We start from the raw sequence: 23104 nt of genomic DNA, 5'->3' as shown, positions 1-23104 counted from the left end.
CCCAGGATATATAGGCAGTTTACTTAGGGTAAATCTATCAGGAAGCAGGCAGAGGCCATTTGGGACAGCAGCGATTTGGGCCTATGGGCATATAGTTTTTTGGGCTACATTTTCTTTCTTTTCTTTTCTCTTCCTCTTCCTCCTCCCCCTCCTCCTCCTCTTCTCCTTCTTCTTCAAGACAGGGTTTCTCTGTGTAGCCCTGGCTGTCCTGGAATTCTCTCAGTAGACCAAGCTGACCTTGAACTCAGAAATCCACCTGCCTCTTGGGTGCTCCGATTAAAGGCACGTGCACCATGCCTGGCTAGTTGGGCCATATTTTAAGGTTTGTGAACTGGATGTACTCCAGTTAGATGGGTATGTCCTCTGAGGTGGATTTGTCTGGGCCATTTCTCCCCCAGTCCTTTGACTGGAGGACATCAATGCCTTGCCTGAAGAAACAGCAACAAATTAAAAAACAAGCTCCCAGTCCAGTCTCCTTCCTCCCCATTTATCTGGCCACATAACTCCACAGACATCACATTGCCATGGTTACTGAAGAACACCCCATATCTCATCCTCCCCACAGGGTCTCACATCACATTACGGGGTAGAGAAGGGATGTGCAATGGATGTCATGGAGTATCCCTGTAATCTCAGATAGCTGGAGGCCGAGGCAGGAGGAGCTGAATTTCTAGGTCAATCTGGTCTGCATAACAAGATCCTGTCTTGGAGGAGGAGGGAGAGAGACAGAGTAAGAGTGAAGAGGAGAGAGAGGAAGGAGAAAGAGGAGGCAGGAAGAGAGAAGAGGAAGGAGGAGGGAGGAAGGAGGAGGAGAGAAGAAGAGAGGAGAAGGGAAGAAGAAGGGGAAGGAGGGATGAAGAGAGGAGGAGGGAAGAGGAAAGAGGAGGGAAGAGAAAGGAGGAGGGAAGAGGAAGGAGGAGGGAAGAGGAAGGAGGAGGGAAGAGGAAGGAGGAGGGAAGAGGAAGGAGGAGGGAAGAGGAAGGAGGAGGTGGCCTTTAAGCCTCACCTTACCTGACTGTTAGATCCTGTGTTAGTTACTCTGGGTCTTCCATTTCACCTAACGGGTCTGGCTCCAGGCATGCAGAACACCTCAGGAATTCTGGAACATGGGACAGTGTCTCTAGACAACTGATTATCCTTAAACTTGGAAGCTGACCTCCAAGGCATAGGCTGGTAACATGCAGAGACACCTGCATGTGTGCACACCCCTCGACAAACACACACATCTTTCACAGTGGGTTTATTGAAACGGTACAGCATGGATGAGTGCCATGGGGTCAGTGAAGCCAAGAGGAGCCAGCAACTGGACCTACAACAGTTACAGGCTTTACCAAACTACAGACAGGTGTCAAAGGTCATCTGAACAGGTGTGCTGTGTAAATTAGGATTCCAACTCAAAGTGGGGGAAAAAGGAACATTGTTTTTATTAAACCAAGAGGCTCAACATTCTGTTGTTCTCCTCTCACAGCCTATTAGGTCTGGAACATTCTGGGTCTCCACATAGAGGAATGGCCAGATTTCCTTCCTTTTCACTTCCAGCAATTTCTCTTTATTGAAATGGGGTTCTGATAGGCAGCCCAGGCTGACCTCAAACTCAAACTCAGATCCTCTCACCTTGGCCTCCCGGTACTCGGTACTCGGATTGCAGGCTGCCACCATCCGCTCCGTCACGTCGCTCCCTGGAGCCCTGAGCCCCACTGCGCCTCCTTCTTGCTCAGCTTCATGACGGAGAAGAGCTGCTCGCAGATGTGGGTGCTGCTGAACATGGACAGCATCTTGGCACAGTGGCTCCTGTATCTGGGGTAACTGCTCCAGAGGTGCTTGTAGAAGTCCGGCACGCCCACCTTGTCGTACTTGGTCCTCAGCACGGTGTTACACTGCAGGTCGATCACCTCCATCTGGAGCTCCTCGCGCACGCTGTCAATCTTGGTGGAGAATGGGGAGCTGAACAGGGAGAGCTCGCTCTCACACGATTTGAAATCCGACAGGCGCTTCTGGAACTCGGCCTTCAGTTCTACGATCTTGGGGATGTAGTTGAGCCCGTCGCTCTCACTCCGGGAAACCGATTTCAGCGTGGGGAAGTGGGCCAGGTTGTTCCTGGCCAGATGTGTCTCCCAGAGGCACAGTTTCGCTAGGAAGGCCCGGATGAAGTCATACATCTGGGTCACGATCTGTGAATGACCTTGGAGGGAAGCATCCAGTGTATTGAGGTGTGTTGTCATGTCCACTAGGAAGGCCAGGTCCAGGATCCAGTCCCGAGAGCTGAGCTGGGGCACAGGTTTGCCCCGGGAAGACATGAACGAGTCTATTTCCTCCAAGGATTCGAAGAACCTCCTGAGGACCAGCCCTCGGCCCAGCCATTTGAGGGCCGTGTGGTACAGTAGGCTGCCATACTGACTGTCCAGCTCGTAGAGCAGTGTCGTGAAGTCACCGTGGTTCAGGCCACGGGAACAGATCCAGTTCACCGAGTCTACCACCACATCCATGACGTGGCCCATCCTTAACTTTTGGGCGCACAGCCACTCGGGGTGAATGATACAGCGCACGGACTTGAGGTCGGCTCCCTTGCAACATGAGGCCGCCCTGGCCCTGAGCTTCGGCACCAGCCCGCTGTTGGCGTCCACCATGGCTGGCGTGCCCGTGGAGGCCACGCTCACCAGCTTGGACCAATCGATGCTGAACTTCTTGAGACTCTTCTCTACGCGCAGGAATATCTCATTCCCGGATTTGGCACCTGTCATGGGCACAGTGTCCAAAAGTTCCTCGGACACATCGAAGTTGTCATCAACGCCGCGGATGAAGAGAGCCAGCTGGGTGGTGTCATTGATATCGGTAATCTCATCAATGGCGATGGAGTACGCCACAAACGAGCGGATTTTCTGTCGTAACTTCTCCCATAAGGTCCCGGCCACGTCTTCCACCGGCTGCGCCACGGAGTTCGTGGGTGGACTTGCATTCGAGAATGTTTGCTCAGGACACACGATCTCCGAGGCCCCCAGGAGATACTTCCGCAGTCCCCTTTTCAGCTCTCGGAGCTTCTCTTCCCGCGCCTGGCCCGAGTACTGGTCGTAGTGGCGGCTGTGGTTAGTCTGGTAGTGGCGGCGCAGGTTGTACTCCTTGGACACCGACACGCTCTGCTTGCAGATCAAACACGTGGGGATGTTCTGCACCTCCACGAAGAAATACGCTCGCTCCCACTTTTCTTGAAACACGCGGCCCTCCTGGTCTATCTTCCGTTTCCCCACTTTATAGAGACATGGAATGGTGACTTGACAACTCCTTAGCCCTTGCCCTGTTTTATTTTACTTTTGAGAGTGGGTGTCCTGATACCCCAGCACGCCTCAAACTCACTAGGGAGCCAACAGTGACCTTGGCTTTTTGAGATCCTAACTCTACCTCCTAAGTGTGAGATGGCTGGCATGTGCCACCACGTCCAGCTTCTCTCTGCCAGTTTTGTTTTGTTTTTTAAAGATAGGGTGTCTCTACACAGCCCAGGTTGTCCTGGAACTTACTATGTACCGAGGTTGGCCTCAAACTCACAGATCCATCTGTCTCTGCCTCCTGCGTGCTGGGATCAAAGGTGTGGACTACCATGCCTGGCTTGTTCACTGTTTTGTTTTGGGTTTTTTCTTGTTGTTTTGTTTTTTGAGACTGCCTTACTCTGTAGCTCAGGCTGGCCCTGAACTTCTAGTGGGACCCTTGCCACAGTTTCCTCAGAGCTGGGATTACAGCTGTGTGCCACCTTGTTTAACTTCCAAGAGAGGTTTGAAATATTAAAAGGGGGACCAAGCAAAGGAAATCTATGACTTAGCGTATAGATCTCAAAAGCCAGAGTAGATTCAGACCCTACCTAACTCAGCTGAGTAGTATGGTTAAGTGTGCATGGGGGGAGGGGGAGGAGGATTGAGTTAGTTTGTTTTGGCTTGAGACAAAGCCTCACTCTGTAGACCAGGCTAGCCTACAACTCATGCAATCCTGAGCGCTGGGATTACAGACCTGAGGCAGCATACCTGGCTCTGCGTGTTGTTGTTTGAAACCAACATAAAGTGGAACCGTTCCTGATAGCACAAATATGAAAATTTATCTTAAGAAGTTGTGTGTGTGTGTGGGGGGGGGTGGAGGTGTGACAGAGTGCTGGCATACTATGCATGAAGCCCCTCTGACTTTGATACCCAATGCCACATAAAACCAGGTACAGTGCCATGAGTGTGTAACCTAGCACTTGGAAGGCAGAAGCAAGACTTGATTTCTGTGAGTTAGAAGCCAGCCTGGGCTACATAATAAATTGTAGGCAAGTGTTTGGGACTGAAGGAGTGAGACACTGTCTCAAAACACCAGATAGCTGGGTGTGGTCGAGCGTACCTGTAATCCCAGCCAACAGGAAGCAGAGGCAGGTGGATCTCTGGGAGTTTCCAGACTAGGCAGAGCTGCACGTGGAGAGCAACAATAATAAAAACCAACAAACAAAAGACAACTAAAACAAAAGGTAAGTAGGACTTCGGATGTAGGTCAAAGGTGGAGCGCTTGCTTAGCTTGTGTGAGACCTCGGTCACTGTCCCCAGCCTGTAACAAGCCAAACCAGCACATCTGGAAGGCTCCAGACTGCAGGTGGGAAGACTCTGTGCTAAGTGCCCATCACCACACTACATGAAGCAAAGCACTGTGTCCTTCCGTGTTCTTGCTTCTCAAAATACTCACCATTACTGAGTTCCAGTCCAGGAAGTGGTCTGCGGGGAGACACGGGAGGAAGAGGGGAAGTCTGCTTTCATTCGGCCCAGCTAGCTGTGTCTCCACACTTCTGGTGGTGTCAACACAGTCCTAGGCAGACTGGGAAGTGAGGCTCAGGGGAAACTCACACTGGTCAGTGAGACGGCTCGGAGGGTGAGGATGCTTGCTGCTAAACCTGAGACCCGAGTTCAATCTCTGGGGCCCACGTGGTAGAAGGAAAGAACTGGCTCCCACAGCTGTCCTCACACGCGTGCCATGACAAGCCCTCATAAATAATTATAATAAAAAATAACAAGAGGGACAGGACCAGAGGCACGGCTGCAGAAGCGGAAGAGAGAGGAACGCCTTGGGGCATCTTGACTTTGAGATGAAGCCCAGCCCCTCCTCATCCTGCCGACCTCCTGACTGAGCTCCTGAGCGGCCCACTAGGCAGCGGTCCATCTCCGGCTCGCTCTCGGGGGAGCTGGGGCTCGCTCACCTAATGACTGTGAATTTGATGAAGTCTGCAGCATCCAGGATTCTCCTCATGGAGCTGATCTCAAGGTACCCGGGGGCTTTGAACACCACCCCCGGGGGCATGCCGTCGATCACCACACAGCCGGGGTTGAAGGTGATTTTCCTGTAGGGAACCTTCACAGGGAAGTCCACTCCAATCGCCTCCCCTGTGATGAGAGGTGTGGTGTAAACTGAACGACTTTGTGCCTTACTTTTCCAAAGTTATTTCTGAGTCCGGGTCTATGGACTCCAAGCAAGCAATCTGCCTTAGTCTCTTGAATGCTTGGATCATATGCCATAAGTTTTGTCTTTAAAGACACTTGCTCTTCCAAAGGACTGAGTTTGATTCCCAGCACCCATGTCGGACAGGTCACAACTGCCTGTAACTCCAGCCCCGAGGGCTCTGGCGCCCTCTTCTGAACTCCAGAGACACTGTCTTCACATGTGCATGCCCTTCCAACACACACTTAACTGTAAGGCACGCGGGGGTTTGGGGATGTGTACCAACAACAGAAGCTTACCAAACTTGCGGCTGAAGAGCTCGTTCACTTGTTCTCGAAGTTGCTTAATTTTTTCGAGGCCCGACAGCCTCTCCTTCTCATTATCTGCAAATAACAGGAAGACGCAAACCGGCCTCCTTAATACTTTTTTTTTTCCCCCTTCAAGACAGATATTAACAGAAATGCCTGCTGGCAGTTTACCTGTCCTATCAGTTAGCTTATCAGAGCACAATAAGTAAGCATTTGGGAAATACACGAAACAGAAGCTGTTACAGATGATAATTTTGACAACCCCATAGAAACATACCCCATAATATTTTTTTCAAAAAAATGTTTCACAAGATTTATTTAATTAATATGAGTATGTTGTAGCCGTCTTCATGCATGCTAGGAGAAGGCATCGGATCCCATCACAGATGGTTGTGAGCCACCATGTGGTTGGTGGGATTGGAACTCAGGACCTCTGGCAGAGCAGCCGGTGCTCTCAACTGCTGAACTGTCTCTCCAGCCCTCATTTAAAGTTTTTTACTTGTATTTATGTGTGTGACACACGCGTGCAAGCACCCGCGGAGGTTGGATGAATATATCGGATCCCTTGGAGCTTCAGGTGGTTGTGAGTGGGCGGGCGTGGGATGGGAACAGAACCTGGGTCCTCTGCAAGAGCAGCCATCCCTCTCAGCCTTGATCTACCCCCAGCCACTGCTCACGCTGCTCTTGAGGAGCAGGCTCAGTGCTGAGCAGGACAAGGACTCCATCACTGCCTTCAACACTGTAATGCAAACCTCAGCCCATCCAATGTGCCAAGAAGTGAAGAGAAATGGGGCTAGGAGGGGATATCTTTCAACACTTCAAAATTAATTTGTTTTGTTTTTTGTTTTTTTGAGACAGGGTTTCTCTGTGTAGCCCTGGCTGTCCTGGAACTCACTCTGTAGACCAGGCTGGCCTCGAACTCAAAGATCCCCCTGCCTCTGCTTCCCAAGTGCTGAGATTTAAGGCGTGCGCCACCACTGCCTGGCAAAAATTAATTTTTTATTTAAAATTTTGTTTTATTTTATTTCTTGCTTTTTCAAGACAAGGTTTCTCTGTGTAGCTCTGGCTGTCCTGGAACTCAATCTGTAGACCAGGGTAAGATCCCCCTGCCTCTGCCTCCCGAGTGCTGGGATAAAAGACCTGCACCACCATGCCCAGCTCTAATTAAAAACATTTTTTAGAAGCTTGGTGTGAAGCCGGGCAGTGGTGGTGCATGCCTTTAATCCCAGCACTTGGGAGGCAGAGGCAGGTGGATTTCTGAGTTTGAGGCCAGTCTGGTCTACAGAGTGAGTTCCAGGACAGCCAGGACTACACAGAGAAACCCTGTCTCGAAAAACCAAAAAAAAAAAAAAAGAAAAAAGAAAAAAAAAAAAAGAAAAAAAAGAAGAAGCAGCTTGGTGGGGGGTCCAAGAGGCAGGCAGATCTCTGTAGTTAGGAGGCAGCCTGTCTACATAGTGAGTTCCAGGCCAGCCAGGGATACAGAGTGGGACCCTGTCTTAAAACTTAAATAGGTAATTAAAAAAAAAAAAAAAAAAAAAAAAAAAAAAAAAAAAAAAAAAAAAAAACAGTAGGTCAGGGCGTGGCTGGAGAGATGAGTCAGCAGCTAAGAGCACTTGTTGCTCTTGCAGAGGACCTGGTGAGGACCTGCTGCCTTTCCCAGCACCTCCATCTTACCCTCATCTGAACTTGATGGACACTAGGCATGTACACGGTACACATATATACACACAGACAAAACTCATACATATGACACAAAGTAGTAAATCAAGACAAATTAAAAATAAATACAGCTGGGTGGTGGTGTCCATCTTTAATCCCAGCACTCGGGAGGCAAAAGCAGGCTGATCTCTGAGTTCAAGGCCAGCCTGGTCTTACAGAGCCAGTTTCAGGGCAGCTCCAAGAGATCTAGTGCCCTCGTCTGGGTACCACACTCACTGCACTCACATGAGAGACTCTCTCACACACACACATACATAAATAAGAGAAAGCAATCTTTAAAAAAAAAAAAAAGAAAGAAAGAAAGAAAAATGTGATAAATGAAGGCAGTAAGTGGATGGCCCCACCTGGGACTGTCACCTGTATGATCCTAAGATCTTCAACACCTGCCGCAGAGTTTACAATGTTGGACAGATTTGCATTTCCTTAAAAGCAAAGAAAAGGGTTAGATTGACCAGAAAATCAGCACATTGCTAAAAAAAAAAATACTCAAGTGTCACTTAACAAGAAGTGCAAACTGGATACTGCCCCCTCCCCTCCCCCAGTGCAGTGAGCACAGTGTGCGGTGCTCAAGGATAGTTGACCTTCAAGGTCTACTTGACTGCACATGTCTGTGAGTGTGCTTCCACAGTTTACACTGAGGAGGGGAGTCTTATCCTGATGTTTTTGGGGGCTCCACCACATGTTCTGGGGGCCCAGACTGAACAAAAAGAAGAAAGAAAACTGGGCACCAGCATCAATCTGCTTCCTGACTGTGGATGCAGTGTGACCAGCTGCCTCCCGCTCTGGCTACCACACCTGCTACACCGTGAAGACTGTCTCCCCTCATACTGTGAGCCACAAGAGACATTCCTCCTTTAAGTTGCTAATTTTCTTAGAAAAAAATATCTTTTTTTATTTATGTATGTATGTGTACGAGTGTGTCTTTGTTGGGATGTGCCCATGTGAACACACGGAGGCCAGAAGAGGACATCAGATCCCCTGAAGCTGGAGTTAGAGGCTGTTGTGAGCTACCGGGCATGGGAGCTGGGAACCAAATTCAGGTCCTCTGGAAGATCAATAATTGTTCTCAATGGCTAAGTCATCTCTGCAGCCTCTTTGTTTTTTGTTTTTTTGTTGTTTCTCAAGATATGGCTTCTCTGTGTAGTCCTGGCTGTCTTAGCATCAGATCTCTAGACCAGGCTGGCCTTGAACTCAGATCTTCCTGCCTCTGCCTCCTAAGTGCTGGGGTTACAGGTGTGTGCCACAACTGTCCTGCCTGCAGTCCCATTAATTCAGTACTTTGTTGCAACATTGTGACAGTCCCTGACAGGCCAGATGGACGGCATCCACTGATGCTGCACTCTGCAGCTGAACAGGATGGTCAAGAAGAGGGAGGTCACCCCACTCTCTGCTCCTCTGACCATTCCATCTGCGTTTATTACATCCAACTGAATGAGCTGAAAAGCACTGCTCCTGAGGAAATACACGTGACTACAGAAAAAGAGAAAGTGCTGGGTATCATTCGATTGGGCTCTTGAATCGCCTTCCTTGGCAAGCAGACGTTCACAGGTCGGGAACTGTCTTCTCTGCTGACTTGGAGGGAATGTTTGCTTTCATTGTAGTTGCTGTTCTCTTGACTCATAGAGCATATTTTCTTAGTTCTTAGAGGTGTCCCGTGAAGCCTGCTTTCCAACCCCCACTGCTGAAGGCTTCCTTTGAGAGAACCCCACCTCTTTCTGTGTTCTAGCTTGGCAATGAGAGTTGGTTTGGAGATAGCCTCAGACAAGCCACTTGTGCAAGGCCCTCCTCCACTGCATCATACAGGGCCTTCTGAGTGAGTGTTAGGCTAGCCCATTTTTGCTTAATGAAGTACATGCTGACATCTTCAAAAATGATTGATTATCGTGGCTTACCCATTAAGGAGATAGCTGCCATCACTAAACCTTTTAGTCCCGTTGTAAAGGGAAAACTATCAGGACCCAGGGTCCAAGAGGCCTCGCTGGCTTTTCATAAATAGAGGATGTAGACACCATACTGTGTCCCCCACCAACCAAACCCCCAAGCATTCATTCTAACTGTGGTTAAAGAGGGGGCTAATTATATTTCTATTTGAGGGCCAGTGAGATAGCCAGTGAGAGGCATGTTTTCTGCAAAGCTGCTGGCCTGAGTTTGGTCCCCAGACATATCAAGGTGGAAGGAAGGAGAGAAGTGACTCCACAAAGATGTCCTGACTCCCACATGCATTGAGACATGGTCATCTGTCTTAGTTACTTTTGTGTTGCTGTGATAAGACACTGTTGCCAAGGCAACTTATAGAAGGAAGAGTTTATTAGGCTTATGGTTCCAGAGGGTTAAAGTCCATGACCATCATGGCAGAAGGCAGGCAGGCACAGTGCTAGAGCAGTAGGTAAGGGCTCACATCTCCATCCATGAGCAGAAGGCAGAGAGAGCTAACTGGAAATGGTGTGGGCTTTTGAGACCTCCAAGCCCACCCACAGTGACACATCTCCATCACCAAGGCCACACCTCCTACTCCTTCCCAAACAGTTCCATCAACTGGGGACCAAGCATCCACACATATGAGCCTGTGGCTCATTCTCATCCAACACATGCCTGCATGTGAACACACTGGTTCCAATCACACCTACAACAATCATTTCAGAAGTAGTGAGAGCCGTACGGAAAGCCACCCTGACCATGGGACCGTCACAAGCGTTTGGGTGACTCACCTTCTGTTTTCACCTCAGCCTCAGGATCCTCACTGGTCTCTGAAGAGACCATCGGAGTAGACCCTTAGAAAGAAAACATCCAAAATGACATTCGTTATTAAGCAATCTCAGGTTCCCACAGTTTACTGTCCCCAGCTCCACCCTCTACTCAAATTTATCCTCATGCTGGGGTTTTGTTTTAAAGCGAAGGCTCACTTTGTAGCCCAGGACAGCCTCGTTTTAGAATTTTTCAGAAGGTTTATTTTATTTTATGTATATGAGTGTTTGCTCACATTTGTATGTGTACTAGGTGGTTGCAATTCACGGGAGGTCACGAAAAGATGTTAGATCTCCTGGAACTGGAGTTACAGTTGTAAGCAGCTATGTGGGCGCTGGGAACTGAACTCAGGACCTCTGGAAGATCAGCAAGTGGTCATAACTGCTGAGCCATCTCTCCAGCCCTTGGTCTTGGAATTTTCCATAAGTTTTGTACATACTAACACATAGTGCATTTAATTTTGTAAGAGATAATCACCAGGCACATGTGTGATTTCATGTGTGATTTCAGCCTGGGGCACTGGCTCGGTCAGTAGAGCACTTGCCCAGCAAGCACAGACACCATCCCTAGCAGTGTATAAAGATCAGAAGACAGAAGCTATCCTGTCTACACAACGAAGTTTATGGCTAGCCTAGGCTACATCAGACCTTGTCTCCACAAAAGTAAACATCATGATTTCACATGGGATTGTCCAATAAGGGATGAGGGGAGACAGAAACGTCCACATATTTATTACCAAACGATCTAGAGCTGTTACGTCATGGACACCAACACTGAGTCCTCTACTTGGGCAGCAGTTTTCCACAGTGCTTCTTAACGTCATAAGTGACTACTATGGGGTGGGGAGGGGCTGCTGGAGAGGTGACTCACTTGTTTTGGTTTTTCAAGGTAGGGTTTCTCTGTGCAGCCCTGGCTGACTTGGAATGCCTTCTATAGACCAGGCTGGCCTTGAACTTATGTAGATCTGCCTGTCCATGCCTCCTGAGTGCTGGGGTTAAAGGCACAGGGCACCACCTGCCTGGCTGAGATGATTCAGTTGTTATGAACACTTTTGGAGGCAGAGGCAGGCGGATTTCTGAATTCGAGGCCAGCCTGGTCTACAGAGTAAGTATCAATCAGGACAGCCAGGACTACACAGAGAAACCCTGTCTCGGAAAAAAAAATGACACACAGAGAGAGAGGTAGGATATGGTGGTCCATGATCCTAAATACCCAGCTCTAAGAAAGCTGAGGTAGGGGGTTTCAACTTGGATGCCAGCCAGCCTGAACTATGTTCAAAGCCTGTCTTCTAAAAAAGAGTGTGATTGCACAGGCCTTTAATCCCAGCACTTGGGAGGCAGAGGCCGGCAGATCTGTGTGAGTTTGATGCCAGCCTGGTCTAAAGAGTGAGACCCTGTCCTAAAAAAAAACAAACCAAACAACCAAACAACCAAATAAATAAACAAAGAAACCCAAAACAAAAAGGGCAGAAAGGCCAGCTGTGGAGGGCCACACCCTCCTCCCACATGTGCAGGCAGAGAGGACGCTGCAAGTCTGAGGCCAGCAGCTACATGGTGAGCTCCAACCTGGGCTACCCCACATCCTCTGCCAGCAAACAAAAAGACCTAGTGTGGTAAGGCCACGGTGGGAGCACTGGTGTGGGGGTTCCCACTTACTGCACTTACGCAAAGCACATTAGCCCCTAATGCAGCTTCCTAAGACAGGCATGCCAGGAGGCTGCCTTCTTTATCCGCCCCCCACCCCAGTATAAGGGGAGGAGGCCCTTCATTTTCTAACCTTCAGATGGTAGTTCCATTTCGATGACGTCGCTGCTGGCGGAAGAATGCTGGCTTTCTGAAAGGAGAATAGGCAGGCTACAGCTCAGCACCAAACACGACATACAGAAGTCACTGGGGCTGGGGAGATGGCTCAGCCGGTAAAGGCGCTTGTAGCTAAGCCTGAAAACCCGAGTTTGAGTCCTGGGACCCGTATTATGGAAGGAGGAAAATGAGTACTGAAAACTGTCCTCTGGTCTCCACACGAGTACCACGGCGTTCCCTCCTTTCCCCATCAATACGTAAACTTAAAATGTAATAAAATGTTTAGAATAAAGCAAAGCAGCCACTGGCTGCAATGGAAGCGTGTTGAGGACGGAGACGTGGCTCAGTAGGCAGAGAGCTTAGCGATCCTGCAGGAAGTCCTGGGATCCGCAGCCCCAGCATCATACAACCCCAGCACTGGGGGTGGGGGGGGGAAGGCAGGACGATCAAGAGCTCAAGATCATCTTCTGGGACACAGTAAGTTTGGGGGCGCGCCTGGGCTACATAAAACTCTGTTTCAAAAAAAAAAAAAAAAATGGAGTTACCAAAGCCTGGGTGACCCCAAATCAGTTGCACTACTACAAAGTCCTTTTTGTTTTCTATCTCTAAAAAATTGTTTTTAGCTGGGCTGTGAGGGTACACGCCTTTAATCCCAGTACTCAGGAGGCAGGTGCAGGCAGATCTCCAAGTTCAAGGCCAGCCTGGTCTACAGAGTGAGTTCTAGGACGGCCGGGGCTACACAGAGAAACCCTGTCTCAAAACACCAAACCAAAATTCATTTATCTGTTATGTGTATGCAAATGTGTGGAGGTGCGTGCCACAGCGCATATGAGGAGGTCAGAGGTCAAGTTGTGGACGTTGGTTCTTTCCTTAGACTATGAGGGTGTGGCGGATGTTTGGGGGCAGGCACATTACTCACGGGTCCTCTTAGAAGTGCTCTATTTTTGTCATTGTTATGGAAAAAAATGTGCATCTTGGAATTACCTTAATTTAGGAATGGCAAGCTTTTTAGGCAGAGGGGAGGAAAGAGCCCAAGGCATACGGGCAGGACTACTTCATGATGTCACACATCACTGGTCAGTAGTGCCCAGGATGGCGGGGGATGTGCTCAGCCACCACAGCAGTGCTAGTTATAGGAATAAGGATACGGATGAGTGTCACACGGAAGCCAATGGATCCCATTACAACAATCCTGTGGCTGTGGCCACGGCAATCTTCTACATTCGTTCGTTTGTTTAATGTATGTACTGGCTGGTTTTATGTCAACCTGACACAAGCTAGAGTCACCAGAGAAAGAGTTTCCATTTAAGAAATGCCTCCATGAGATCCAGCTGTAAGGCATTTTCTCAATTAGTGGTTGACAGGGGAGGGCCCAGCCCACTGTGGGTGGTGCCATCCGTGGGCTGATGGTCCTAGGTTCTCTAAGAAAGCAGGCTGAGCAAGGCATGAGGAGCAAGCCAGTAAGCAGCACCCTTCCATGGCCCCTGCATCAGCTCCTGCTCTAGGTTCCTGCCCTGCTTTTGAGTTCCAGTCCTGACTTCCTTGAGTGATGAACAGCAATGTAGAAATGTAAGCCAAATAAACCCTTTCCTCCCCAACTTGCTTTTTAGTCATGGTGTTTTGATGCAGCAATAGAAACCCTAAGACAATGTATATGGAAGTTTTGTCGGCAGGTATATCTACCTTTTCCCAGAAAAGGGAAGCAGATACCGTTATAGACAGTCGTGAGCTGCCATGTCGGTGCTGGGAATTGAACCCAGGACCTCTGGAAGAGTAGACAGTGCTCTTTACCACTGAACCATCTTTCTAGCCCTTGAAGTCTTTTCTGCGAGGTTTGGCGCATCTTTAATCAGCTGAATTTGGTCCTCTACAAACCGCTGGCTTGGCTCAATAAAATAAACTGCATTGCCTCATCGATCCAGGACTGTATGCAGGATGACACTTTGAGAAGCTTTTCTTAATTTTTAAAAACATATATATATATATATATATATATATATATATATATATATATATATATAATTTTAATTTCATGGCAGTTGGTGTTTTGCCTGCATGTATGTTTGCAGGAGGATGTTGGATCCCCTGCAACTGGAGTTACAAACAATTGTGAGCCACCATGTGGTTGCTGGGAATTGAACTCAGGTCCTCGGGAAGAGCATCCAGTACTCTTAACCACTGAGCCATCTCTTCAGCCTGGGTTTCTTAATTTTTGAGATAGGGTCTCATGTAGCCCAGACTCGAATTTTCTAGATAGTTATGGTGGTTTGAATGAAAATGGCCTCCACAGACCCATTGGGAGTCATTATTGGAGGTGTGGCCTTGTTGGAGTGGGCGTGGCCTTGGAGAACGTGTCATGGGGTGGGATGGGCTTTGAGGTTTCAGAAGCTCAAAGGAGCCAGTGTCACTCTTGATTCGTGCTGCCGTGGATCTGTGTGTACCTCTCCAGCATCATATTTGCCTGTGTCACGCCACGCTTCCTGTCATGACAACAATGGACTAATGAGCCTCTGAACTGTAAGCCTGTCCCAACTGAATGCTTTCCTTTATAAGTGTTGCCATGGTCACAGTGTCTCTTCACAGCAATAGAACAATGACCAAGACAGAAGTCAGGGATGACCATGAACTTGAGATTCTTCTGCTTTTACTTTCTGCGGGCTGAGATTACAGGTGTGCCCCACAAATGCCCCCACTGTATTTAAGATGAATTCCATTCATCATGTATTTCGAAAGGCAGCTTGCTAGTTTAGGTCAGCACACATACATTTGTAGCTCTGGTTTCATGTGGTGTGTGTGGAATATTCATATATGTGTGTGGTATATTCATACATGTGTGTAGGTGCAGTGTCTGTGTGCACGTGCACAGGCTGGAGGAGGATATCCAGTGTCTTATTCCACCCCTTGCAACCATATCTGGATCCTGGGGACAGGAGCTAGGTCAGCAAGCCCCAGAGACCCTTCTGTCTCTGGTCCCACCAGTGCCAACCTGCAGTCGTGGCAAGCTTTTTCTGTGGGTGCTGGGACCTGAACTCAGGTCCTCATGCTTGCTCAGCAAGTGTTCTTCCCCACTCGGCCATTCTACTGTCTCCTTGGCCCCTATTTATCAGCTCTTGGATGAGTGATTACCACTCTGCTTGTGAGGGAACCGGAACCACATTACCTTGCACATTGTAATTAGGATCTTCTGACTCTGTCTTGATTAGCACGGCTGCTGTCTTTGGTGAAGTGCCTGCGAGGGCAACAGAGACCACAGTTAGGGGTCAGGTAAGCACAGCCAGCTGACTGAACATCTTGTTTGGTGTGAATGGTGGCACAAGCCTGTCATCCCAGCATGCAGGAGGTAGAAGCAGACGAATCAACTGTTCAAGATCCCCCTTTGAAGCAGGGTGTGATGAAGCATGCCTTTACCTCAAGCATGTCAGAGACTGAGGCAAGTGGGTCTCTGTGAGTTCAAGGCCAGCCTCATCTGCATGGCACGTTCCAGGCTGGCAAGGGCCTCGTCTTAAGAACTGAGTCTTAAAAATCAACTCCTCTTTGGCTAATTAACAGTAAACTGGAGGCCAGTCTGCAGGGACATGTGTCAGTGACCTGAAGATTTCCCTCCAACTCTCAAAGGCCCCACTACCTTCCAGTGCATCCCTGGGAAACATTGTTAACAACAGCCCTGTGGGGACCATGCAAGACCAAAGTGGAGTGACAGTGTTGGAGAAACAAAGCCAAGGGGAAGCAATGAGCCAGGTGTCGCGACTCAGCAGAACTAAGCCGTGGAGGATGCATCTCAGTCCCAACATGGTGGCTCTCAACCCTCAACTCTTTCCTGGTTAGCGCTGAGACGGTGCTTCTCCAGTCTCGGTGTCTTTGGCTTGTGTCTTGGATGGTCAGCGGACTTAAAAACCAAACACCCCTGAGCTTTGTGGGGGCTGGAGATATGAGCAAGTGGCTAAGAGGGTGTGTTATGCTGTCATGAAGGCTTAAGTTCATGACCCAGCACCCACAAAGTGAGCCAGGTGTCCCCCACACACTTGTAACCCCAGCTCCAAATGGAACAGAGGCAGGAGGATTGCTGGGTTTCCAAGGCTTCCAGTCTAGACCACAAAAAACATGAGTCTCAGGTTTAAGGAGAGACTCTGTATCCATGGAGAGCTGGAGTGACAGAGGAAGTCACCCAATGTCTTATTCTGGCCTCAGTACACACAGATGTGTACACACGTAGTGGCTCACACATGTAATCCCACATATATGTGTGTGTGTGTGTGTGTGTGTGTGTGTGTGTGTATTTACATAAGTGGGTGGTTTTTTTTAATGCATGTGTATGTCTGCACACCAGAAGAGAGCCACTGTGAGCCATCATGTGGGTATGGGGGAATTGAACTCAGGACCTCTGGAAGAGCAGGCAGTGCTTTTTTTGTTTGTTTGTTTGTTTGTTTGTTTTTTGAGACAGGGTTTCTCTGTATAGCCCTGGCTGTCCTGGAACTCACTCTGTAGACCAGGCTGGCCTAGAACTCAGAAATCTGCCTGCCTCTGCCTCCCAAGTGCTGGGATTAAAGGTGTGCGCTACCACCGCCCGGTGCAGCCAGTGCTCTTAATCACTGAGCCACCCCTCCAGCCCTGTAATCTCACATTTTAAACCTGTGTTGTATAGCCAGACTCTGCCTCGGAAAAAAAAAATCCCAAATCTGACAAATTTCAAACCTGAAGATGCTTTTGGAGTCAAACTTTATTTATTTTATCTAAATTTTTTCTTTTGATTTATTTTTATTTCAAGTGGTGCCCTGCCTCCCTGGAACTGGAGTTACACATGGTTGTGAGCCACCATGTGGGTGCAGGAACCAAACCCAGGTCCCCTGCATGAACAGGAAGTACTCGTAATGGCTTAGCCATCCTGCCCCTCACTCATTTTTCTGTGTGTGGTGTATGCATGCGTATACGCACGCCATGGCGGGCGGTGTGTGGAGGGCAGAGGGCAGCTTGTGGGAGTTGGTTCTCCTCTTTCAGGATGTAGATCCTGGGGCTTGAATTCAGGTCATTCGGCCAGTGTCCTTACCTGCTGAGCCATCTCAGGGACCAGTGAAATGCTGGGACCAAGCATTTCAGATAAGCAGTACTTACCTAGCATTCTACAAATATGATCCTAGTTATGGTTAAATACTTAGTCATCTTTATAAGCACATCAGTCAGATGATAGCCTGCTAAACATTTGATGGTTGAAGCATCGGTTTACCTACCAGAATCTTCCATGGGCTCAGTTTTCACACTGACAGGACCATAGCTGCAAGGAGAAGGGAACCCAGGTCAAGAATTAGGGTGGAGCTGGGCATGATGGCACACAGCTATTATCCCAGCATTTGGGAGGCAGAGGCAGGTGGATTTCTGAGTTCGAGGCCAGCCTGGTCTACAGAGTGAGTTCCAGGACAGCCAGGGCTACACAGAAAAACCCTGTCTCGAAAAACAAAACAAAACAAAACAAAAAACACTAAATAAATAAATAGGGTCGGGAACTTTTTTAATGTGTCAAGTGTTTGGTTGCACGTAGACATGTATACCATGTGTGTCTTGGTGCCTATGGAGGTTAGGGACCCCCTGTAACTTATTTACAGGTAGGTGTAAACTGCCTGACATGGGTGCTGGGAACCATACTAGAATCTTCTGGAAGAGCCATTTCTCTAACCCTCATTAGCCATCCCCCTTCCTTCTGTCTTTTTGACACAAGGTGTCCTGTGGGATGTCCTCATGCTCACTGTGTAGCCAAGGATGGCCTTGAACTCCCAGTCCTCTTGCCTCCCCTCTGTATCTTGAGATCACATTCTGTCACTCATGGATCCTGGTTTATTATTATTCATACTATGCTTTTATTAATTACCAATTTATTACTTTTTTTTTTTTTTTTTTTTTTTTTACCTGTCATTTGGTGGTACTGCTGGCCTCTCGGCATCTGTCACCATCCCAAGACCAGCTGTGCAGGAACAGAAAGGTGCACGTTAGTCTCTCAGCATTGTGGAACACGACTCACATTCAAGGACACCATTGAAAGCAAACAGAGGAAAGAGAATTCTCAACTCAAGGCCATCACAGAAAAGCTAGCCGGGGAGGAGGCCGGTCAAAACCAGCTCTGCTTATTTCAGCAGCTGGTGGGCTACCCTGAAAATGGGCAGACAGTGCCTGAAATGTAGGTGAGGACCCAGCCTGGCCAATCACCAGCTGGGTCACCTGAGTGAGTCACTAAAGTCACTTCATAGAAACAGTGATGGTGAGTAGCAGACCCTCCACATCCAGTGGTTCCCAACCCCAGGTCCCCAGCACAGGCTGAAGTGAGTCTCAAACAAACACACAAACAAACAAACACCCAATGTCCTGGACATACAGAGGCTTTCTGTGTCATTATTCTGTAAACAATATGACATTACCTTTTGGGTTTTGTTTTTTTGTTGGTTTTGTTTTATAAGATAGGTACCTCGGGCTGGCCTGAGATAGGTAGCTGAAGATGACCTGCCCCTGGTTCAATCCTCAGCACCAAATGTAGGATCGTCCCGCCCCCACCTCCAACATGCAGGAATTTATTTCCTCCTCCTCCTCCTCCTCCTCCTCCTTATTTTCAAGACAGGGTTTCTCTGTGTAGCCCTGGCTGTCCTGGAACTCTCTCTGTAGAGCAGGCAGACCTCAGATTTAGAAATCCACCTGCCTCTGCCTCCCGAGTGCTGGGGTTAAAGGCCTGCGCCACCACCGCCTGGCCTCTAAATTATTATTTTTAAGCTGTATTTGGTGCTGAGGGCTGGACCGGGGGCAGGGCCTTGCATAAACTAGACAAGTGTTCTACCACTGAGCTCCCCCAACCCTTGTGGTTGTTTTCAATGTCATCTCATCGGCTGGCTTGGAGCTTATTCTATGGCCCCCACAGGCCTCCAACCTGTTATTCTCCTGCCTCAGCCTCCCCAGCACTGGAATGACAGCCTTTGGCTACCATGCTGGCCCGTCTAACATTTACCACTCTTGCCTGTCGTGGGATTTTCAAAGTGGGCTAGATTGGATTAAGGCACACAGAGTGAGCTTAGGCCTCACTCAGAATTCCTCTGTATTTTCCATTGCATAGAAGGGATCTGACATCCAGAGCCTTTGGAGTTCCAGGCCAGACATCCCACATAGGCTGAGGAATACTGGAACACTGTCACCACGGAAGCACTAAATGGCTGCCACTGTGGGTGACTATTATTTGGTTAAGAAAATAGAAATTCTTCTGGGATGACAGTCGTCTCTGGTCACCTATCATTCGACCATCAAAGTATAGATTTTTCTCTGGATTTTTAAAAAGGCTTGTTTATTTTAACTTTTTATATATATGTGCCAGTGCTTAAATGTATGCATATCTCATGGGTGCCTGCTGCCCCTGAAAGCCAGGAGCAGGTATGGATCCCATGGGCTGCTGTGTGGTGCTGGGAACTGAGCCCTGGTCAAGAGTTAGTAACTGCTGGAGCATCTCTCCGGTCTTTTCTTTGGATTTTTTTTTTTTTTTGAGACAAGGTTTTGCTAGGTAGCCCAGGCTGGTCTTGAACTTTCAACCTTCCTGCCTCAACCTCTCAAGAGCTGGGATGACAGTGTGCACCTCCACACTAGACTTCAACTCTGTCCTCTACCAGAAGCTAGAGGACAAGGACCTGAGAAAGACCCCCCCCCCCAGGCCTGGAAGGGGATCATATTGGCTTAGGTACATAGCGATGGGAGCACACAGGTCCAACCTCTGCAACCCCATCTTCTACTTGTGCTGTCTATCACGGCACCCCCTTTATTCTTTTGTTGTGGTGGTGTTGTTACTGTTCATTTTTTATTTTTTTTTAAACATGGTTTCTCTATGTCTCCTTGGCTGTCTTGAATTTGGTATGTGTTCAGGCTAGCCTTACCTCCTGAACCTCTTGCCTCTGCATGTCCAGGGCAGGTTCTACAACAGTGGGCCACTACCCCAGTGCGTCTCTGCTTATCCTGAGGGCCACATGGCTGTGGAGCTTCCTAAGCCAGCTCTTCTTAGAAGCCCCGTGCTAAATTTGGGGATGACTCTGACATCCTAAGAGCACCACCATTTTCCTGACTTTTTCCTAAGCAGAATTATTCCTTCTCCTCGACCTGAGTCTCAGAGACACAGGAATGAATCCTACAACCCTCAAAGCCAGCAACCTCTGGCCCTTGCAGAGCTGGTACTCAGAGACTGCCAGTTGACTCCCTGCATCCCCACACGCCTCTGGAAGACCAGGTGGCTGACACTACAGAGTCTCCCCAGCCTGGGCTGTCAGGAGTCTCTGACTGTTGTCTTCCTGTTCAGGACATCTGCCTAGCCCTTTAGTGTCACTATGCCATAGGTATTTGTTCCCTCCCCTCCTCCTTTGTAGGGTTGATGAGAGAACCTAGGGGCCCATGCATGTTATACAGGCATTTTCCCATAAAGCCGCGCCCACGGCCCATCACTCAAAGTTTCTAGGCAGGTGCTCTACCACTAAACCACACCCCCAGCCCCTCACTGGGGGATTCTAGGCAGGTGCTCTACCACTGAGTCACGCCCCCAGCCCCTCACTGGGGGATTCTAGGCAGGGGCTCTACCACTGAGCCACGCCCCCAGCCCCTCACTGGAGGATTCTAGGCAGGTGCTCTACCACTGAGTCACGCCCCCAGCCCCTCACTGGGGGATTCTAGGCAGGGGCTCTACCACTGAGCCACGCCCCCAACCCCTCACTGGGGGATTCTAGGCAAGGGCTCTACCACTGAGCCACATCCCAACCCCTCACTGGAGGATTCTAGGCAGGGGCTCTACCATTGAACCTATGCCTTGAGTCTCTCACTAGGGGAATACTGGACAAGTTCTCTCTAACTGAACTGACCCACATGTCTAGAACCTCACTAATGGATCTAAGCAGGCGCTCTACCACTTAGCAGTACTCCGGATCATTTACTGGGGGATTCTAGGCAGGTGCTATACTATCGAACACACACCCTTAGCCCCTCACTGGGCAATCCTAAAGGTAAGAGATTACTATCAAGCTGCACCACCCCCAGCTCAGGTTGCCTCATCTATGTGGTAAAATGGAGGCGTGTATTAAGGCACACATCACTATCATGATGACGGTGGACGGGCTTTGGTGGTTCTGGGCAGCCACTGAGGATCAGAACCCACTACTTACCCAGCTGGCTCTCTGCACCTAGGAAAGGTCTGCAAAAAAACCAACACTGTTACCCAACATGAGCACAAGCAGAGCGGTCACACACAGTGAACAACACTTTTACTTTCTAGCCATGCTGGCCATAGAACCCAGGGCCTGGTGCATGCCAGGTGAGTGATCTACTTCAGCCACTTCAGCTGTGGCCCCAGACCATGATAATTTCACATCCCCCCTTCTCTTTCTCTGTCTTCTTCCCTCCTTACTTCCCTCCCTCCCTCCCTTCCTCCCTTTTCTTCTTCCTTTTTTTTTTTTTTGTTTGTTTTGTTTTGTTTTAAAAGAAAAGGTTTTGGTATATATTCTAGGCTGTCCTTGAACTCACTGTAACTTGGGCTTGCCTCAAACTTGCAGTGATTCTCCTGCCTCAGTCTCCCGGTACTGGGAATGCAGTCTTGTGCCGCCATGCTTGGCTCTCACCAGCTTGTCTCTAACTGAGCTGTCAGAAGCTATGGAGCAGATTACCTCTTTATGACGAATGAGATCCCTGCTCTGTTCTCCAGAATCGACTTCAGGGTCGCAAGGCTGTAACTGTCAGGGTGCTGGAAGGCCAGGCCTTCCGGAAGGCCCTGAACCACCACAGCTGCCCGATCCTGAAGCATTTGTTCATAGGGGACAGGGACCATGGCTGTTGTCCCCAGTGCTTTCCCTAGGACAGGAGGTAAGAGATAGTAAATGACACTCTCAGAACTTACCATCAGTCAGCTTCATCTAGTGTAACAGACACAGGGACATGCAGCTGGAACACACATGAAGACCACGAAGTATGTTCCACTTCCTGAGTGTGGCTGCGATGTGACCAGCCAGCCTCCTGCTCCTGGCCCCGCCCCTTCTTTGCCCATTGCTGTGTCTCCCCTGCCATGATGGCTCTATCCCTCTTGTGATGGCTGACATTGGTGGTCAACATGACTGCATCAGGAATCAACTCTGACCCAAGCAGCTGTGCACATCTGTGAAGAATTTTCTTGGTTGGATCATTTGAGGTGAGATAAAGACCCACCTAAATCTGAGCCACAGCTTCATGTAGTGGCCCACATGAAAGGGCATGGAAAAAGGAAGCTTTGGCATGTCGCCTGCTTGCCCTCGCTCTCACCAGCAAGTTCATCTGTCCTGCTGCTGGGGCATTTCTTCACTGATACTAGAACCTACTTCTTTGGAATTGCAATGTAGACTGAAGAAGACTAGCTAAGACATCCAGCCCTGTGGTCTGAACAACTACCAGATCCTTGACCTTTCTGTCAGAAGACAGTCATTGTTGAATTAGCTGGATCATAGCCTGTAAACCACAATTATACATACAGACACACAGTCACACACACACACACAGAAAGAGAGATAATGTATGATATATATATATATATATATATATATATATATATATATACACACACACACACACACACATATACACACACACAGAAAGAGAGATAATATATGTTTAATTCACACACACACACAAAAGTGTGTGAGCATGGTGACCTGACTTCAATCAATTTCCTGAACCTACAATGGAAGGGGAAAACCAACTTCTTACAAGTTGTTCTGTGACCTCCATGTGTGCCATAAGCACAAGTACACCTCACACACACACACACACACACACACACATCACATCACATACACACATGCACACACACACTACATACCAGATCATATACACTCACACACACACATGGGCGCACACACATACACATCCCATATCATATACACTCACACACATACATGGGCGCACACACACACACACATCCCATACACACACACCACATTCTGCATCATACACCCCATACACATACAACACATACCATATATACATACTCACACACATCTCATATACATACACCATATACCACGTCACACACATGCACACACATATATACACACCACATATCACATA

The 23104-nt window shown here is 48.7% G+C and overlaps 1 protein-coding gene across 3 annotated transcripts in view; it reads right to left on the bottom strand.

Annotated features, from left to right (window-relative positions):
• Positions 1–1223: 1223 nt before the first annotated feature.
• The window catches only part of LOC143437865 (general transcription factor II-I repeat domain-containing protein 2), a 33406-nt gene continuing 11525 nt past the window's right edge, over positions 1224–23104 (bottom strand). For 2 of the 3 annotated variants that reach the window (XM_076923076.1, XM_076923077.1), the window contains 12 exons: positions 21676–21859; positions 21178–21206; positions 17915–17969; positions 17242–17285; positions 15177–15245; positions 11994–12050; positions 10181–10243; positions 7817–7894; positions 5745–5828; positions 5207–5390; positions 4699–4727; positions 1224–3244 (listed from right to left, as the gene is read on the bottom strand). In XM_076923076.1, coding sequence (XP_076779191.1) covers positions 1668–3244; positions 4699–4727; positions 5207–5390; positions 5745–5828; positions 7817–7894; positions 10181–10243; positions 11994–12050; positions 15177–15245; positions 17242–17285; positions 17915–17969; positions 21178–21206; positions 21676–21859 — 2453 coding nt within the window. In that variant the 3' untranslated portion in view covers positions 1224–1667. Of the gene's footprint in view, positions 4418–4698; positions 4728–5206; positions 5391–5744; positions 5829–7816; positions 7895–10180; positions 10244–11993; positions 12051–15176; positions 15246–17241; positions 17286–17914; positions 17970–21177; positions 21207–21675; positions 21860–23104 lie in introns of all 3 variants that reach the window. The other variant, XM_076923078.1, reaches the window with a different exon arrangement.

The sequence above is a fragment of the Arvicanthis niloticus genome, chromosome 24, assembly GCF_011762505.2.
Source record: "Arvicanthis niloticus isolate mArvNil1 chromosome 24, mArvNil1.pat.X, whole genome shotgun sequence".
In the NCBI taxonomy this organism is placed as follows: domain Eukaryota; kingdom Metazoa; phylum Chordata; class Mammalia; order Rodentia; family Muridae; genus Arvicanthis; species Arvicanthis niloticus.
This window is presented reverse-complemented; position numbering and strand designations above follow the sequence as displayed.